General features: G+C 43.3%; 1 protein-coding gene across 2 annotated transcripts in view; it reads left to right on the forward strand.

The window, feature by feature from the left end:
* Positions 1–18,363, forward strand: part of DRC7 (dynein regulatory complex subunit 7) — a 178,725-nt gene that overhangs the window by 60,477 nt on the left and 99,885 nt on the right. For both annotated transcript variants that reach the window (XM_029608921.1, XM_029608922.1), the window contains exon 8: positions 16,458–16,580. In XM_029608921.1, the coding sequence (XP_029464781.1) occupies positions 16,458–16,580 (123 nt within the window). The remainder of the gene's footprint in view (positions 1–16,457; positions 16,581–18,363) is intronic.

Raw genomic sequence — 18,363 nt, forward strand, 5'->3', positions numbered from 1 at the left:
TTTTGTTTTTTTTTTCAATACACAACCAAATTCCCCAGGTCACCAGTTTGCAGCGTCTTACCCAGGGCAAAGGGAACACTGCTGCATCTTCTTCACTCCTCTCTACACCTCACGGCATAGAAATTAAACAAGCTCGCTTGCTATCGCTTTAACATTCCTCCTACCCTTCAACATGTCTTCTTCTCCTCAGGAAGACTATCCTCCTGGCTCAATTACCAGAAAAAGTAGTTCTGCTACCCATCCTAGTGTTCATCAACAGGTATCGACCCATTAACCTTCCCACCTAACTTACTTCGCTCCTACCTCCATCTACTTTATAGCAACGACCTTGCTACTTCATCGCTACGTTCTTCCTTAGGAACTATAGCAGCTTCTCACAGTCATCTAGATGGAGAGCACATTAGTTTCAAGATTCATGAAGGAGGTATTCCTCCTACATCCACCTCTGCATAAGCCACCGGTGCCGTGAGATATTATTCAGTTCTCGAACAGCTAATAGTTTTTCCCTTTGAACCTTTGGACACTTGTCACCTTCGCTACCTCATGGAAGGGGCTTTTCCTGGTTGCCTTAACTTCTGCAAGGAGAATAAGTGATTCTAAGCATTAGTTCACCACGACAAAGTGACCTTGCACACTCACCCTTATTTTCCACCAACGGAATTTTCAGTTTCCACATTAACCAAACCATCACTTTACCACATTCTATCTTAACCCTCATGCACATGACCATGCGGGAAGGTTACACACCTTAGATGGTAAACGTGCGCTGGCATACAACAAACAGCGCACACTTTCACCCAATCGACCATCACTGCTATTTCTTTCATTCAATCCAAATGCACAAGCACGTCCAATAACGAAAGACTAAAACTAATCGGAGAAAGTTCTTTTTTACTCAACGCACAATTAAACTCTGGAATTTGTTGCCAGAGGATGTGGTTAGTGCAGTTAGTATAGCTGTGTTTAAAAAAGGATTGGATAAGTTCTTGGAGGAGAAGTCCATTACCTGCTATTAAGTTCACTTAGAGAATAGCCACTGCCATTAGCAATGGTAACATTGACTAGACTTAGTTTTTGGGTACTTGCCAGTTTCTGATGGCCTGGATTGGCCACTGTTGGAAACAGGATGCTGGGCTTGATGGACCCTTGGTCTGACCCAGTATGGCATTTTCTTATGTTCTTATGTTCTTAAGACACTTTATCCACATGGATATCCATCTCTATCCAGTTTGTTATAAGACAAAGTTGCAAACACTATCTGTGACCCCAAGACACATCAGGTGCGTGCAACGGCAGCCTCATTTGCCTATCTCCATCACATACCTCTCAAAGACATCTGTAAAGCAGAGACATTGTCATCGCTACACACTCCTCATCCCACTATTGTTTAGACAAACAAACCGTGGATGATGCCCTATTGAGACAAACTGTCCCACAGAAGAGCACTGATTTCACACAAATACAGCCTTCATGGGAACTCTCTGCCATTTTTATCATATTGAGCAAAAAAAAAAAAAAAAGGGAAGTACATAGAACTTCACAGATATTAATTGCTCAATACGTCAGCTGGGGACTCCCATACAGCATGGCTAATTCAGCTGCTTATCTACGTGAAAAGAGCAAGTTTGCTTACCGTAAACGATGTTTTCCGTAGATAGCAGATGAATTAGCCATGCTGACCCATCTGCCTCCCCGGACAGTTCTAGCATACCTACCTTGCTTTGATACTGACTGAGGAGCCTGAGGTAATCCTGTCAGGATACAGGAGGGAGAGAGCACCTAGCTAAAAGACTTTACTAGACTTAGAGAGCTCCGCCACCTAGTGGCACAGAAGACGTACCCATACAGCATGGCTAATTCATCTGCTATCTACGGAAAATACCGTTTACGGTAAGCAAACTTGCTCTTCTTGGCTGTCCTGCCTCCTAGAACTAATTAATATACATGTTACAGACTGTAGTCTTCCCCACTGGACCTTCTGCAGTGTGGGAATTAGAAGCAACTAAGGGTCTGAATCTTGCATCCATCCCTGACAGCCTTTATTACTGGCTCTTCTGTAATGGGGGGGGGTAGGGGGGTGGTGGTGAGAGGGAAGCCAGAAGATTCTGGATCCATCACTGACATTGTATTGTTATTTTACTTTTCCTAGCATGTAGACAGATGGATTCAGGACCAATGGTTTTATGCTTCCCTACCAGCAGATGGAGAATGAACAAGCTAATGTCTCAGTATATATAACCTTGCAGTGACCCCAGCCTGCCAGTATTCTCCGTCTCCAGCAGATGGTGGATGTGCATCTCCCTATGGGGATTGCTTTGAGCTTTTTGAAAGGAGAAATTTGAAATTCTAAATTTAGGAAAAGAAAGCCTTGCTCTCCTGCGGTGATACCTAAAGGTCCCTCCACCAGTTAAGAATTCCTGAGGTGATTTCCGTGATCTCTCAGAGATATGCCTTGGTCCGGTAGCTGGGTTTCCCAGCGTGGACTTAGCTGCTAGCTCAGTTGAAAGGCACGGGTGCAGGAGGTAGAGTATGGCAATGATGGCGGATTGCCTCTCCCCCTGGCAGCCAGATACAGACTCTACTCAGTCGGTAAGCACTGAGTTCAGGTAAGGTTTAAAAAAAAATGGAGAAAGATTTACCTGAATCAGAGACAGTTAGAGGGATTTCAGGACTTCCTCCGGTCTCCGTTCTCGGCGTGTTGTGCTGATGTTCATTCCCGTTCCCATTGGGGAAATTCTTTTAGGGCTGGAACCGTATTGAACCATGTTGTGGTTCTTTCATAGAGATGAACTACCGACCTTGAAACATCTGGGTGTTCCTGGTTCGGATGCTATGGCAGAGCCGAGGAAGAATCCCATTTTGGTTTCCTTATGTAAAGCCTCTTGTTTTTTCCCAGTGATGGATGTCATCTAGAAATTGATTGATCTGAAATGTGATGTCCCAGAAGCAAATTTTAAAAGGGGTCGGACATTGGAAGGCCTGTACCCCCTGGATCTAGTTGTGAGAGAGCATTTACATTTTCACAAAGTGGATGCTCTGGTATGTGCCATATCTAAGTGGACAACTATTCCCGTAGGGGGAGGAGTGGCCTTGAAGGATGTACATGATAGAAGGATTGATGCTATTCTTTAGCAAGCCTTTGAAGTAGTGGCAATGAATTTACGGATTGCCTCCTGTTTCGCCCTAGTCGCGAGATCTTGTCTGCTTCTCTCTCAGGAGTTGATGAGTCTGGAGGGAATTCTGGAGCGGTTATGGAGCCTGCTGCTGCCTTTTTAGCAGACGCAGGCTGTGATTTGGTCCGGACCTCAGCCAGAGGAGTGGCTTCAGTGATAGCGGCCAGGCGTCACTCTGGTTGCAAAATTGGTCAGCTGACACATCTTCCAAAGCCAATCTTACCAAGATGCCCTTTAAAGGCTCGCTCTTGTTTGGGAGCGAGTTGGAGAAACTGGCCAATAAGTGGGGCGAGTCTCCAGTACCTTGGTTGCCAGAGGATAAGAAACAGTTACAGTGCACCTTTGGTATGAGGGTTCGTTTCCTGGGTTCCAGGCATTTTTGTGCCTACAGAGGGACGACCTTTCAGCAGACTCGGCCTTTTGGTAGGTCTCAGTCCTTTCGTCCCCGGCAGCCCAAGAGAGGAGAGGGCTCGTGTGGTGGACCTTCCCAAGCTTCCCAATGAAGGTTTGCTGACCCACCTTCCAGGAAGGAAATAGGGGGATGTCTCTCTCTCTTTTATCAGAGGTGGGTTAAGATCATGTCAGACCAGTAGGTCCTGGAAGTGATATGCGAAGGGTATGCACTGGAATTTTGCAGTATTTTTCGGGACATGTTCATGGTGTCCCCTTGCCATTCTCCGCAGAAGAAGCAGGCAGGAGTTGATGCTTTAAAGGCTTCTCAGACTGAGGGCTGTGGTTCCGGTGCCCACGTCTCAAGAAAGTATGGGGCAATATTCCATTTATTTTATTGTGCCCAAGAAGGAGGGCTACTTTCGTCCCATCTTGGATCTCAAGAGGTTCAACAGTCACTTGAAGGTGGCTCATTTTCGAATGGAAACCTTATGCTCTGTAATAATGGCGGTGCAGTTGGGGGAATTTCTGACCTCCTTGGATGTGTCAGAGGCTTACTTTCATATTACCATCTGATTGGAACACTAACGCTTTTTACGTTTTACGGTGTTGGGTCACCATTATCAGTTTTGGGTGCTGCCGTTTGGCCTAGCTACCGCTCCCAGAACATTTTCCAAGATTATGGTGGTGATAGCGGCGGACTTGTGAAAAGAAGGAATCCTGGTGCACCTGTATCTGGTCGACTGGCTGATTCGAGCCATGTCTCAGGAAGAGAGCCACCTGGTGACACACAAGGTGATCTCCTTATTGCAGGAGCTCGGTTGGGTGGTGAAACTGACCAAGAGCATTCTTCAACCATCCAAGTCATTGGAGTATTTGGGAATCCAGTTCGACACGGGACAGGACAGAATTTTCCTACCGGAGTTTCAGATCCAGCGATTGATGTCTTAAGCGCATCAGTTGATGAACACCATACGCCCGACGGTGTGGTCATACCTACAGGTACTCAACTTGATGGCAGCTACCCTGCAAGTGGTGCCATGGGCAAGGGCGCATATGTGTCCTCGTCAGCACTTTCTGCTTTCATGACACATGGCACACCTCCACAAACAGAAAGTGCACGTGTTCCCTTACCTGGACGATTGGCTCATCAAGAGTCAATCAAAAGAAGGAGCCCTCACTTCTCTCAAGCTCACTATCCACTTGCTTCACTCCTTGGGATTTCTCGTCAAAGATTACCAACTTTCACCATCTCACCTTATACAGTTCATAGGTGCAGATCTAAATACCATAATAGCAAAAGCTTTTCTTCCAAGAGACTGTGCTCAAACACTTGTCTTCCTGACTCACACTCTTCGGAATCAATTCCAAGTGACAATTCCAAGTGACAGCTCACCAGTGCCTCACTCTTCTCGGGCACATGGCATCCACAGTTCACGTGACTCCCATGGCCAGGTTGACCATGCGACTAATGCAATGGACGCTCAAAGCACAGTGGATACAAGCCACTCAACCAATGTCCACTTCCATTCATATCACTCCAGAGCTCAGTTCTGCACTGATCTGGTGGACATCAATGCACAACCTGCTCAAAGGCCTACCTTTCCAGCAACCAGTTCCACAGGTAACATTGACTACAGATGCATCCACCTTAGGGTGGGGAGCACACATTGGTCATCTAAAGACACAGGGCACGTGGACAAAGCTAGAAGCCTCTTTTCAAATAAACTTCCTGGAGCTTCGAGCTATACGCTATGCGCTGCATGCATTCAAGGACTGCCTTTCGCACAAGACTGTTTTGATCCAAACGGACAACACAGTAGCCATGTGGTACATCAACAAACAAGGGGGGACAGGTTCTTACCTCCTTTGTCAAGAAGCAGCACAAATTTGGGACTGGGCCCTGACACACTCAATTCTTCTACGGGCCACGTACCTAGCGGGCATCCACAATGTAGTAGCTGATCGCCTCAGCCGTCAATTCCAACCGCACGAATGGTCCTTGGATCCAGTGATAGCATCCAAGATCTTCCAACGCTGGGGTCAACCAACGATAGATCTCTTTGCATCCCATCTCAACTACAAAGTAAACAATTACTGCTCTCTACTCCGACAGCAGAACAGCCTGCCAAAGGACGCCTTTGCTCGCCATTGGAATTCAGGCCTGTTATATGCGTATCCACCGATACCACTCATAACCAAAACACTAGTGAAGCTACAACAGGACAAGGGGACTATGATACTCATAGTCCCATATTGGCCTCGACAAGTATGGTTCCCCACACTGCTAGATCTCTCAGTCAGGGATCCAATTTGCCTGGGAGTACCTGCCAATCTCATAACTCAGGAACAGGGTCAGTTACGCCATCCCAACCTTCAATCCCTGTCCCTGACAGCATGGATGTTGAAAGCTTGATCTTACAACCTCTCAACCTTCCAGCCTCTATATCTCAAGTACTTATAGCTTCACGTAAACCTTCCACTAGAAAAAATTATTCCTACAAATGGAAACGGTTTACTTTGTGGTGCACTCAGAAAGCTTTAGATCCTTTCACTTGCCCCACTACTTCACTTCTAGATTACCTTTACCATCTCTCAGACTCTGGTCTAAAAACCTCATCTGTAAGGGTACACTTAAGTGCAATCTCAGCTTATCATAACAAGCTGGGAGATGCACCTATCTCAACACAACCTCTTGTCACTAAATTCATGAGAGGCCTAACTCACATTAAACCTCCAGTTCATTCCCCAAGCATACAATGGGACCTGAACGTAGTATTAACCAGGCTTATGCGTTCTCCATTTGAGCCCATACATACCTGTGACCTTAAATACCTTACTTGGAAAACGGTATTCCTCATAGCCATTACATCAGCTAGAAGGGTCAGTGAACTACAAGCTCTAGTCACATACAAACCTTTTACAAAGTTCCTACATGACAGGGTGGTCCTCCGTACACATCCAAAATTCCTTCCTAAGGTGGTCACGGAATTTCACTTGAAACAATCAATAGTTTTACCAACATTCTTTCCTAGGCCTCATTCCCACCAGGGTGAAAGAGCCTTACACACTTTGGACTGTAAGCGTGCGTTATCCTTCTATTTAAACCGCACATCAGTCCAAAGAAAATCCAGTCAGCTGTTTGTATCCTATGACCCGAACAAACCAGGTAAAGCAGTGGGGAAGCATACTCTGTCAAACTGGTTAGCAGATTGCATACAATTTTGTTATGACAAAGCAGGCCTTACTCTTCAAGGGCGAGTAAAAGCACACTCAGTCAGAGCGATGTCAACCTCAGTAGCGCACCTTCGCTCTGTACCTATTCTGGACATTTGTAAAGCAGCAACATGGAGTTCTCTTCACACTTTTGCAGCTCACTACTGTTTAGACAAAGAAGGTAGACAAGATTCAGCCTATGGACAATCCGTCTTAAAGAACTTGTTTCCAGTGTAATCCCAACTCCTACATCCAACCTGCTGTGATCTTCGGTTGATTCATTTCAACAACAATACTTCACTGTTGCTTCACTACAAAATGACTCAGCCTCTAGCTTGCTAATCACCCATATGTGAGGACTAGCATCCTGCTTGTCCTGGGATAAAGCAAAATTGCTTACCTTCTAATAGGTGTTATCCCTGGACAGCAGGATGTAGTCCTCACGAAACCCACCCGCCACCCCGCGGAGTTGGGTCCGTTACGTTTCTTATTTTATTTTTGGCTAACGCTTATTGCTACAAAACAAGACTGCAGGGAGACCCCTGTGGCAGGGAATATCATGCCATGCTGGGCATGCTCAGTAGGCACTCTGGTGCCAGTCAAAAGTTTCATTGAAACTTTTAAAGAAGTTTTTTCCTTACATAGGGCTCCATTACCGATGTCACCCATATGTGAGGACTACATCCTGCTGTCCTGGGATAACACCTATTACAAGGTAAGCAATTTTGCTTTACCTGCTATTAAGTTCACTGTGGGGTAGATTTTAAAAAAGAGCGCGAACGCGTACTTTTGTTCGCGCAGCAGGCGCAAACAAAAGTACGCTGGAGTTTATAAGATACGCGCATAGCCACGCGTATCTTATAAAATCCTGGATCGGCGCGCGCAAGGCTGCCGATTTTGGGCAGCCTGCGCGCGCCGAGCCGCACAGCCTGCCTCAGTTCCCCTACCTAACCCACCCCCCCGGCCCTATCTAAACCCCCCCCTTACCTGTGTCCCTCGATTTACGCCTGCTAGAAGCAGGTATTCTAGGACCCAGTTAATATTTACCCTTGCTTTTTCACAGGTAGGGTTATTGTTGTTTGAGTCCTTGGTGTTATTACTGTTACGTTATGATGGGATTGCAGTATAGATTTTGAGGGTCTTTTTTGCGGGGTTTTGTGTTAGTTCACAATGTGCCTGGCAGTGGAAGGTGTTTGTGCTGCTGTTACTGTGAGGTGACACCAGAATTTGAAAATATCTTTTAGTATGATGAGCTGTAAGGGAAACATCCAAGCTCCATTGTTTGGGGGAATTTCAGTGGATGCAGAGAGTTACAGAACTGGAGGTGCAGGATTTATATTGACATTCTGTCCCTTCCTATAAATTCCAGACTTCACTCTCATAGCCATATAGAATTAGTTGAATGAGGCTATCAATAATTTTATAGTGTGAAACTGGCCAGCTTTTTAAAATTATGCAGAAGACCTTTTGGACTTTTTTATTAACATCAAATATTCAAAAGCTGTGTCCATCAAGCTCATATATCTCATTAAAGAGGTAAATTGAATAACACAATAACTTTGTTTTATTATTGTTACTCATAAATTATAACAATAACATTAATCTTGGAATATTATATATTTTTAATATAAATGAAAGGTTTTCACAAGATAGGTTGTGTCGTGAAACATTTTATTATGTATATATTTAAGGAAACATACGTAAATTGTCAAAATACATTTTGTTCATTTAACCTTTAACCTCTGGTTTGCTAGTAGATGAATTACTGTGTCCCGAAATTATGTTTGTCTAAAAAGTGTGTCACCAACATGAAAAGTTTGGAAAGCTCTGCCTTAGAGAATAGCCACTGCCATTAGCAATGATAACATGGAATAGACTTAGTTTTTGGGTGCTTGCCAGGTTCTTATGGCCTGGATTGGCCACTGTTGGAAACAGGATGCTGGGCTTGATGGACCCTTGGTCTGACACAGTATGGCATTTTCTTATGTTCTTATGTTCTTAATCCACAGAAATGGTTGGTCAGATTCAAAGTCAACCTTTTCATTATTGAAACACTCTGACATTGCTTCAGCGCTTGAAAAATTAAGATCTACCTCATGGAACAATAGATCATTGTCATTGTCAATGACAATGTTCATTGTCATTTGACATTGACAAATGAATTGTCATTGACAATGACAATGTCAATGAACATTGACAATGTTCATTGACAATGAATATATATGAGATAAATTTGCATATCATGTAAGAACTGTAGGCCAGTATCAAATCTACCTTTTGTAGCTCAAATATTAGAAAAATTGGTTTTTACTCAGCTATCTGCCTATTTATCCAATAATGATGTGTTGGATGAAGCCCAAGAAGGCTTTAGGAAATGTTATAGTACAGAGACTGTGATGATCTCTTTGGGTGAGAAACTTCTTCCGATTTGGATAAAGGGGAAGTGTCTTTATTGGTTTTGATCAACCTTTCTAGTGATTTCAGTCTTGTGGATCATTCCATTTTGTTATATCGTTGTGAGTTTTTAGGGATTGGGGGTCAGGTTTTAAAGTGGATATCCAGTTTTCTTCAGGGTCGGGAACAATCTGATTTTTCAGGGTTCTCTCTCTTCTGCTTGTGAGGTAAAAGTAGGGGTTCCATAAGGTTCTGTTTTATCTCCCCTTCTTTTCAATTTATTTTTAATCCCACCGGATAATTTGGTTCGATCTTTTGATTTTATCCCTTTTATTTATGCTGATGACATACAGATTCTGGCTCATTTAGGAAAAAATCATAAAGAGGTTGTTTTTAGATTGAATTCATGTTTACAAGCAGTCGCTCAATGGTTTTCTGAGAATAAGTTGGTTCTCAATTCGGAAAAGGCTGAGTTGCTGAAAATTGGGACAGATAGTATCCCGGCTATCTGAGAGGCATAAAATTGACTCCGAAAGATCATGTAAAATCTCTGGGGGGTGATCCAGGATTCTCAGTTTTCCCTGGAAAAACAAATTTCACAGGTGGAACGTAATTGAAATTATTTGGGCAACTGAGACAGTATTTGGAGTTGATAGCGCTTAAAAGCTGTAGTTTATGCCTTGATCCTTTCACAACTGGATTACTGTAATGCAATATATTTGGGATTACAGGGAAAATTGATTTGAAAATTACAACTTTTTGAAAACACTGCTGCCCAAATTATTTGGGGAAAATCTTGGAGAACTCGGGCCAAACCTTTGTTTTTGGAATTACATTGGCTACCTATTGTAGACCGATGTAGGCTTAAGAACTTGCTTTTGGCATTTATAATTTTGAATGGTTCTGGCTTACCTTCATTGAATGATTCACTGGAATGGCATGTGGCCAAAAGAAATCAACGTTCTGTAGGAAGATGGTATTTGCGTCTTCCGCCAGTGAAAACATTTAAACATTCCCATTTGGGTAGAGCAGTGGTTCTCAACCTTTTTCCCATCGTGACACACCTGACAGGCCTCGCTCACGTGTGACACACTGCTCATTACAATTCACGGCAGAAATAAAAAGTAAAGATCTGGTAATTATTTTTTATTGTTTAAAATGACACAAGGAAAACATACTTATCTGAACAGAAATTGCATAAATAGTAAACATCCCATGCCAAAACAGCACCAATTTCCAGCACTTAACAGTAAACACCTTACCTAAGAAAAGGCAACACTGAAAATATTACACCAGGCCTTAAGATACTAATACATCTCCTATTAGGAAAACAGACCAAGTCAGGCTGCTATAGAGCCCTACACAGAAACTACACGCCAGCAGAAAACCTCACCTAAATCACATGTGCTGACCCTCACATAAAGAATAAAAAGACCAAAATGCATAACTAGAAGCATGCAGACAAAAACTGAATTGGAAACTGCAACAAGCCAGAGTCAGTGTGTGCAGTGTAATAAAGGAAAAAAGAAACATCACCCATCCTTTATAAAACTAATCAAGAAATATAAAATCAGTAGCAGTAAAACCATACTAACAAAAAGAACAGACAACAACTCTCACAACTTCAACAACTTCAACAACTCTCACACTTAATTGACAGCCACCTCAGGACACACAACGGACCCACACACAACGGACAGCCACATCAGGACACACAACGGACCCACACACAACGGACAGCCACCTCAGGACACACAACGGACAGCCACCTCAGGATCCACAACGGACTCACACACAACGGACAGCCACCTCAGGACCCACAACAGACTCACACACAACGGACAGCCACCTCAGGACCCACAACGGACTCACACACAACGGACAGCCACCTCAGGACCCACAACGGACACCCTCAGGACCACACCACAACGGACAGCCACCTCAGGACCCACAACGGGCTCACACACAACGGACAGCCACCTCAGGACCCACAACGCGGCACACAGTCTAGTGCATTCAACTAGCAATCACCCAGCGATACCAGCTCTCATCCGCACATCATCCACTCAGCGTTACTAACTCTCATCAAAACAGCATTCACCCAACATTACTAGCTTTCATCATCACAATATTCACCCAGTCTGATCCAACGTTTGTCAGCCATTTCAGCATCCACCTTACCTACATACACAATTATCTACGCACTCAAATTCAACTGAACATCCCTAATTCTTCAGGTCAGAATGACCTTGAAACTTCCTATCCCAGTTCTTCAACACAACCTCCTCCACACAGGAAAAACCACAATGACACAAAGATCTCGCAACTACACAGCCCTCATACCTATTATGATTTCTCCTCTCGCACAACTACTAGGTCTAACACTATTTTCCCTTACGCTATTCAACGCTCAATCTCTCACCAAAAAATCCCTGATCCTCAATGACTATCTCTTGGACTCCAACCCAGACATATGCACCATAACAGAAACCTGGCTCAAACCAACAGACATAGCAATAATAAACCAACTCCCCACCGATCTCTACGACTTCTTCTCCCTCCCCCGTCTCAAAAAAAGGGGAGGGGGCATCCTTTTGGCAGCTAAAAAAGAGCTGAAATTCACCCAGCTTCCAGTCAAATCAGATTTTAAACTTGAAGTAGGACTTTTCAAAACAGCCGATCTCCAAGTCCTACTCGTCTACGCCCCTCCGGGTCTCCTGGACTCAGATGCCTCCCCTTTGATAGAAATCATAACAACACACTTGAATTTAGACTCCCCGACTATTGTTTTAGGAGATTTCAATTTACATGTGGACAACCCTACTCTTACCACCAATTGCGAGGCTCTACTCATGGCCCTCTCAGCTATGGGCTTTAATCAGATTGTTAACAAGCCCACCCATAAAGCCGGCCACACCCTGGACCTCATTTTCGTGAACGCAGGAATCAAATACACGTCCCCTCCTTCTTGCACTCCGGTCCCGTGGTCAGATCACTCACTAATCACCGCCACTTTCTCCCTGACACAATTCAGAAAAAATCCCCCACCGAAATCCTCATTTCTATACAGAAAATCCTGTTCTTCTAACGACCTCAACAACCAGCTCACCTCAGAGCTTCCCCATCTTAACCTCTCTGACCCTAACTCAGCCATCCTATCCTGGAACAACATCACCGAGACAGTAGCAAACAAACTATGTCCTCTTTCAGCAAAAAAACTAAACACAAACTCAACAAAAAGACAACCATGGTTCTCAAACAACCTCCATACGCTTAAGCAGAGCCTTAGACACAAAGAAAACAAATGGCGCAAGGCCCCAAGCCCCAGCACCTTAGCCGCTTACAAACTCGCTTTACATCACTACAAGAACTCCACACTAAAATCAAAAAGGGATTACTATGCGAGCAAAATACATGACCTTGTATTTGATGCAAAAGCTCTTTTCGCTTACGTATCCAACCTGACTCACATCAACACTCCAGATATACCCATAGACCTAGCTCAATCCAAAGCCGAGGAATTAGCTACTTTCTTCCAAGATAAAATATCTAACCTGCTAAAGCGATTGACCCCTAGTAACAATCCTCTCACCGCTGATCTACAGATACTAAACAAAGGAACCTCCTTGGAATCTTTCGAACCCATCACAGCCTCTGATATCCTTCTGTTACTTAAGAAAATGAAACCCTCCTCCCACCCCTTCGATCACTTACCTACAAAGCTCCTCCTTCTTATACCGGAAACAATCTCCAAAACCCTGGCAGATATCATAAACTGCTCATTATCCCAGGGAATTTTCCCAGAAGAACTTAAACTAGCTTCTCTAAAACCACTCTTAAAGAAACCCAATCTTGACCATAAAGACCCCAACAACTTTCGCCCGATTTCAAACCTTCCTTTTATTGCCAAGATAATGGAAAAGCTGGTCAATACTCAACTCTCCAACTACATTGAAGACCACAAAATACTTTACCTTTCTCAATATGGATTCCGTAAAGCATCAAGCACGGAAACTCTACTCATATCCCTGACTGACAACATCATCATGGGACTAGACAAAGGCCAATCCTTCTTACTCATCCTTCTAGACCTTTCGGCTGCGTTTGATACTGTCAACCATTCCACCCTCCTCAACCAACTGTCGAACATAGGAATTTCAGGAACTGCCCTATCATGGTTCAACTCATTCCTCAGCAACAGAGGATATAAGGTAAAGATCCACAACAAGGAATCTTCCCGACATTCCTCATCTTTAGGAGTTCCTCAGGGTTCCTCCCTCTCACCTACACTCTTTAATATTTACCTCCTTCCGCTCTGTCAACTACTAACCCGCCTGAAACTAATCCACTTCCTATACGCGGACGACGTGCAGATCCTGATCCCTATCAATGAAACCATCGCCAAAACTCTTGAATTCTGGGAACTCTGTCTTAAAGAAATCAATCTCCTCCTATCGAGTTTAAACTTGATATTAAATTCGGCTAAGACGGAACTTCTGATCATCTCACCTGAAAATAGTAACCCACTTCTGAGTCTTCCAACCAACCCACCTACCACCCAAACAAGGGACTTAGGAATAATTATCGACAACCATCTCAACTTAAAATCGTTCATCAAACAAACTACTAAAGATGGATTCTACAAACTCCAAGTACTTAAAAGAATCAAACCGCTCCTGCACGTTCGAGACTTCAGAACGGTCCTTCAAGCAGTTATCTTTTCTAAGATAGACTACTGCAACTCTATCTTACTAGGTCTTCCTTCCGCTTCCATCAAACCCCTTCAGATGCTCCAGAACACAGCTGCGAGAATTCTGACCAACACCAGGAGAAGAGATCACATCTCCCCCATTCTCAAGAACCTGCACTGGTTGCCTATACACTTTAGAATCATCCACAAATCCATCACTATTATCCACAAGGCCATACATCATCAAACAACGCTCGATTTACAAATTCCTCTCAGACAACACACTTCCACCAGGCCCATCAGAGAAGCCTACAAAGGATCACTCCATGTCCCCCAAACCAAAACCACTCACTACCTAACTTTCAGAGACCGAGCCTTTTCCACAGCCGGCCCTTCATTATGGAACTCTATCCCTCCGGAGCTGAGACAAGAACCATGCCTACCGACTTTTAGAAAAAGGCTTAAGACTTGGCTATTTAAACAAGCCTTCCCAGACCCGATCTAAATGATAGCAATTTTACAAGAGACAGCAAACTATACAATAGATTTCATATCATAATGTAAATAATGTAAATATTTCAATCCCTACCATTCGGCTCTCTTATTCTAATTTCTCTTCCCAGTTTTAAGACCCTGTTGTAATGTAACTTTTGTTCTCCTTGCACTTGTTTTTTTTTGTTTCTTGTTCTCACCCCTTGTTTTATGTAAACCGGCATGATGTGGTTTCTAATCATGAATGCCGGTATAGAAAAACGCTAAATAAATAAATAAATAAATTTTGAAACAGCTGATGAATGGAATATCCAATAATTAAAAACTCATATAAAAAATTTCTAAATACCAATTAAATATTTCAAAATAGCAGACACAAAGACCCAGTAATGAAAAATAAGGATACAAAATTTTTTTGCTCTGCATACCTGGGAACGTTTGATATCCAGGTGTCCTGAGAATATTTTGAATTAGCAGGAGGGGTGGTTTGCTTGGAACTTTCTCCTCTCTCACAGTCACATACCAGCGCTCTCTCTCACACTGGCTCTCAATTACACACCTATACACACATGCTCTCAGTCACTCACATATACACATGCTTTTTCTCTCACTTATATAGGCTCTTAATTACACATTTACACACTTGCTGTCTATCTTTTCCCGCTTACACACACAGGCTTTCAATCACACACATACATGCTGTCTTTTTCTCACACACACAGACTCTCATTCACATGCTTACAAACATGCTCTCTCTCTTTCTCTCATTTACACACAGGCTCTCAATCACATACTTAGATGCTCCCTCACCTAAACCAGCTCTCAGTCAGACACAGACACACATGCTCTCTCTCTTACTTATACACACAGGCTCTTAATCGTACATACACATGATCTCTCACACACACAAAGGATCTCAATCATACACACATACTCTTTCACACAGACATGTTTTCAATCACAAACTTACACATACAGGTTCCCAATCGTACATTTACATTCATGCTCTCTTTCTCACAGGCAGGCTCTCAATCACAGACATACTCTCTTTCACTTATACAGGCTCTCAATCATTCACATACAAACACCCACAGGATCTCATTCACTCTCTCTCCCTCCCCGGAACTAGCGGCAGCAGCAGCCTCCTCCCAACCCTAATCTCCTTCATTTTCTGCCCTTGTGGAGAAAGGAGTCCCATCGGCCTCGGGGGTTGATGTTCTTCTTCATTTTCTCCGAGCTGCGCTGCTCATTCCTCAGGCCGCTCCTCTCTTCTGATCTTCGGGCTGACACTGACCACACTAGCATGGTCTCTTCTTCCCGTACACGCACCCGCTGCTCACCACTTCCTCTTTCGGGCCTCGGGGGCATGGGTGGGAAGAAGAGATCATGCCAGTGCCGCTGACTCCAGCTGTTCTGCCGTGTTCCGCCCGGGCTGACAGCATTTTAAACCTGGGCGGAGGAGGACCAGGGAGCAGCTGGGTCAGCGGGGGACCGGGAAGTGTGGCGACACACCTGCGTGTTCTTGGCGACACACTGGTTGAGAACCACTGGGGTAGAGGATCGTTTTCTACTGTCATTCCAAGTTTGTGGAACAGTCAGACTACTTCTGGAAGGGAGGGAAGAGATGAATTTAAAGAAATTTCGGAAGAAATTAAAAACTTGGTTCATGTCTGCTAATAGTGGTATTGCTCCTATAGTTCTGAGATAAAATGTGATTTCTGTGACAGAATGTGTTCTTAAGGTAAAAAAGTGGGTGGAGATGAAATTAATTGATGAGCTGCACTGTATATGTTTATGCTGTTTATGTACTGTTGTGTTTTAATTGATCTTATTATTTCGTGGTGTTGTAGTAAACTTGCTATGTTAATTTTTATCTTTTGTACATCGCTTTGGGCGATAGTTTTATCTGTAAAGTGATGTACAAACTGTTAATAAATAAATGGGTACTCAATATATGTACTGTAATTATATTATTGTATTGTAATTTTATGCTGTGCATCGCCTTGAGCCTTGTCTGGAAAGGTAAGTTTAGAATAAATAAATACATTGTAGGTCTACAAGAGATGCCTTTTCAGCTAATAATGCATTTCCTTGATGCTTAGGATGTTACCTTTGATCTGGGTGATCCTGCATGCTGGGAATTCTTGCTGTTAGACAATGATAAGCCTCTACTGGCAATTCCTGAAACGGAGGAAGACGATGAAGCAGATGATGAGACCGGTGAAGTAAGTTCTTCAAAATCTTGTTTCTGGAAGGGATTTGCTTTTATATTTTATTTAAATGGTTGTTTACACAATACACCTTCACCAACAATCTTAATTTTTCAGGTATGCCACAAGCAGAGCATGAACAGTGTTGTTATAAGTAATTGGTGTGTTGACTTTTCCCTACAGGACTTGAAATCTTCTCAATGATTTGAAATTAATTTTTATACCATGAAGCATCTCAGGGCCTCTAGTAACATAAGCCCCAAGCTAAGCAAGTGAATATCGAGACTAAATCTCTCTGCTGTCCATGTTAAGGTGGGGGGGGGGGGGGGGGGTCGGGTCTATTGAAGGCATTATAGTTTGGGAAGATGCTCACAGCTGAATGAGTACTGAGACTGAATCCTCTTCTAGCATACTAGAAGAAACCCTAGGACTTATTTGGAGACTGAATCTCGTGGTATAGCTAATAAAACCTAGATTTTATGGATATAAATTTCTCTCTCTCACTTCAGGAGATAGTACTCCTTCCGGTTGGGTTCAGGGTCAGAGATGGATTTAGGATTTTGGCATGCCTAGGCACTGTTGCTACTGTTGCCCCCTTCTTCCCTTCCTTCCCCCAAGGTTGAACCCTTCTTCCCTTCCTTCCCCCAAGGTTGAACAATAGGGAGCAGAAGGTCTCTAAGACACAGTCCCCTGGTTTCAGTTTCCTGTGGCAACTCGGGGTAGATTCTGTGGAAAAAATTAAAAAATTCTGAAACATACATTTCCATCTTTAATATAACATTATAAAAATAAATTCATTTTCCCTGTACCTACCCAGATCAGTCCAGACTCCTGGGTTTATTCATCCCCTAAATTAGTTTTACAGTATATGTATTAGTATAATTTATTTTATTTTTATTAATGAAGAAAAGTAATCTCAAGAATCAGTACAGGGAGGCGACCAAAGAGATGGGGAAAGCAAGGGAGAAAGATCAGGAATGGGAGAGGAGAAAGGAGGAGGAGTGCTGTAGAGTGCTGTAGAGGCAAAAACTCACAGTAAAAACTTTTTAAAATATATCCGAAGCAGAAAGCCTGTGAGGGAGTCAGTTGGACCGTTAGATGATCGAGGGGTTCAAGGGGCACTTAGAGAAGATAAGACCATCGCGGAAAGATTGATTTCTTTGCTTCGGTGTTTACTGAAGAGGATGTTGGGGAGGTACCCGTAATGGAGAAGGTTTTCATGGGCAATGATTCAGATGGACTGAATCAAATCACGGTGAACCTAGAAGATGTGGTAGGCCTGATTGACAAACTGAAGAGTAGTAAATCACCTGGACCGGATGGTATACATCCCAGAGTTCTGAAGGAACTAAAAAATGAAATTTCAGACCTATTAGTAAAAATTTGTAACTTATCATTAAAATCATCCATTGTACCTGAAGACTGGAGGATAACAAATGTAACCCCAATATTTAAAAAGGGCTCCAGGGGCGATCCGGGAAACTACAGACCGGTTAGCCTGACTTCAGTGCCAGGAAAAATAGTGGAAAGTGTTCTAAACATCAAAATCACAGAACATATAGAAAGACATGGTTTAATGGAACAAAGTCAGCATGGCTTTACCCAGGGCAAGTCTTGCCTCACAAATCTGCTTCACTTTTTTGAAGGAGTTAATAAGCATGTGGATAAAGGTGAACCGGTAGATATAGTATACTTGGATTTTCAGAAGGCGTTTGACAAATTTCCTCATGAGAGGCTTCTAGGAAAAGTAAAAAGTCATGGGATAGGTGGCGATGCCCTTTCGTGGATTGCAAACTGG

Source organism: Rhinatrema bivittatum, chromosome 7 (genome assembly GCF_901001135.1).
Source record: "Rhinatrema bivittatum chromosome 7, aRhiBiv1.1, whole genome shotgun sequence".
Taxonomy (NCBI): domain Eukaryota; kingdom Metazoa; phylum Chordata; class Amphibia; order Gymnophiona; family Rhinatrematidae; genus Rhinatrema; species Rhinatrema bivittatum.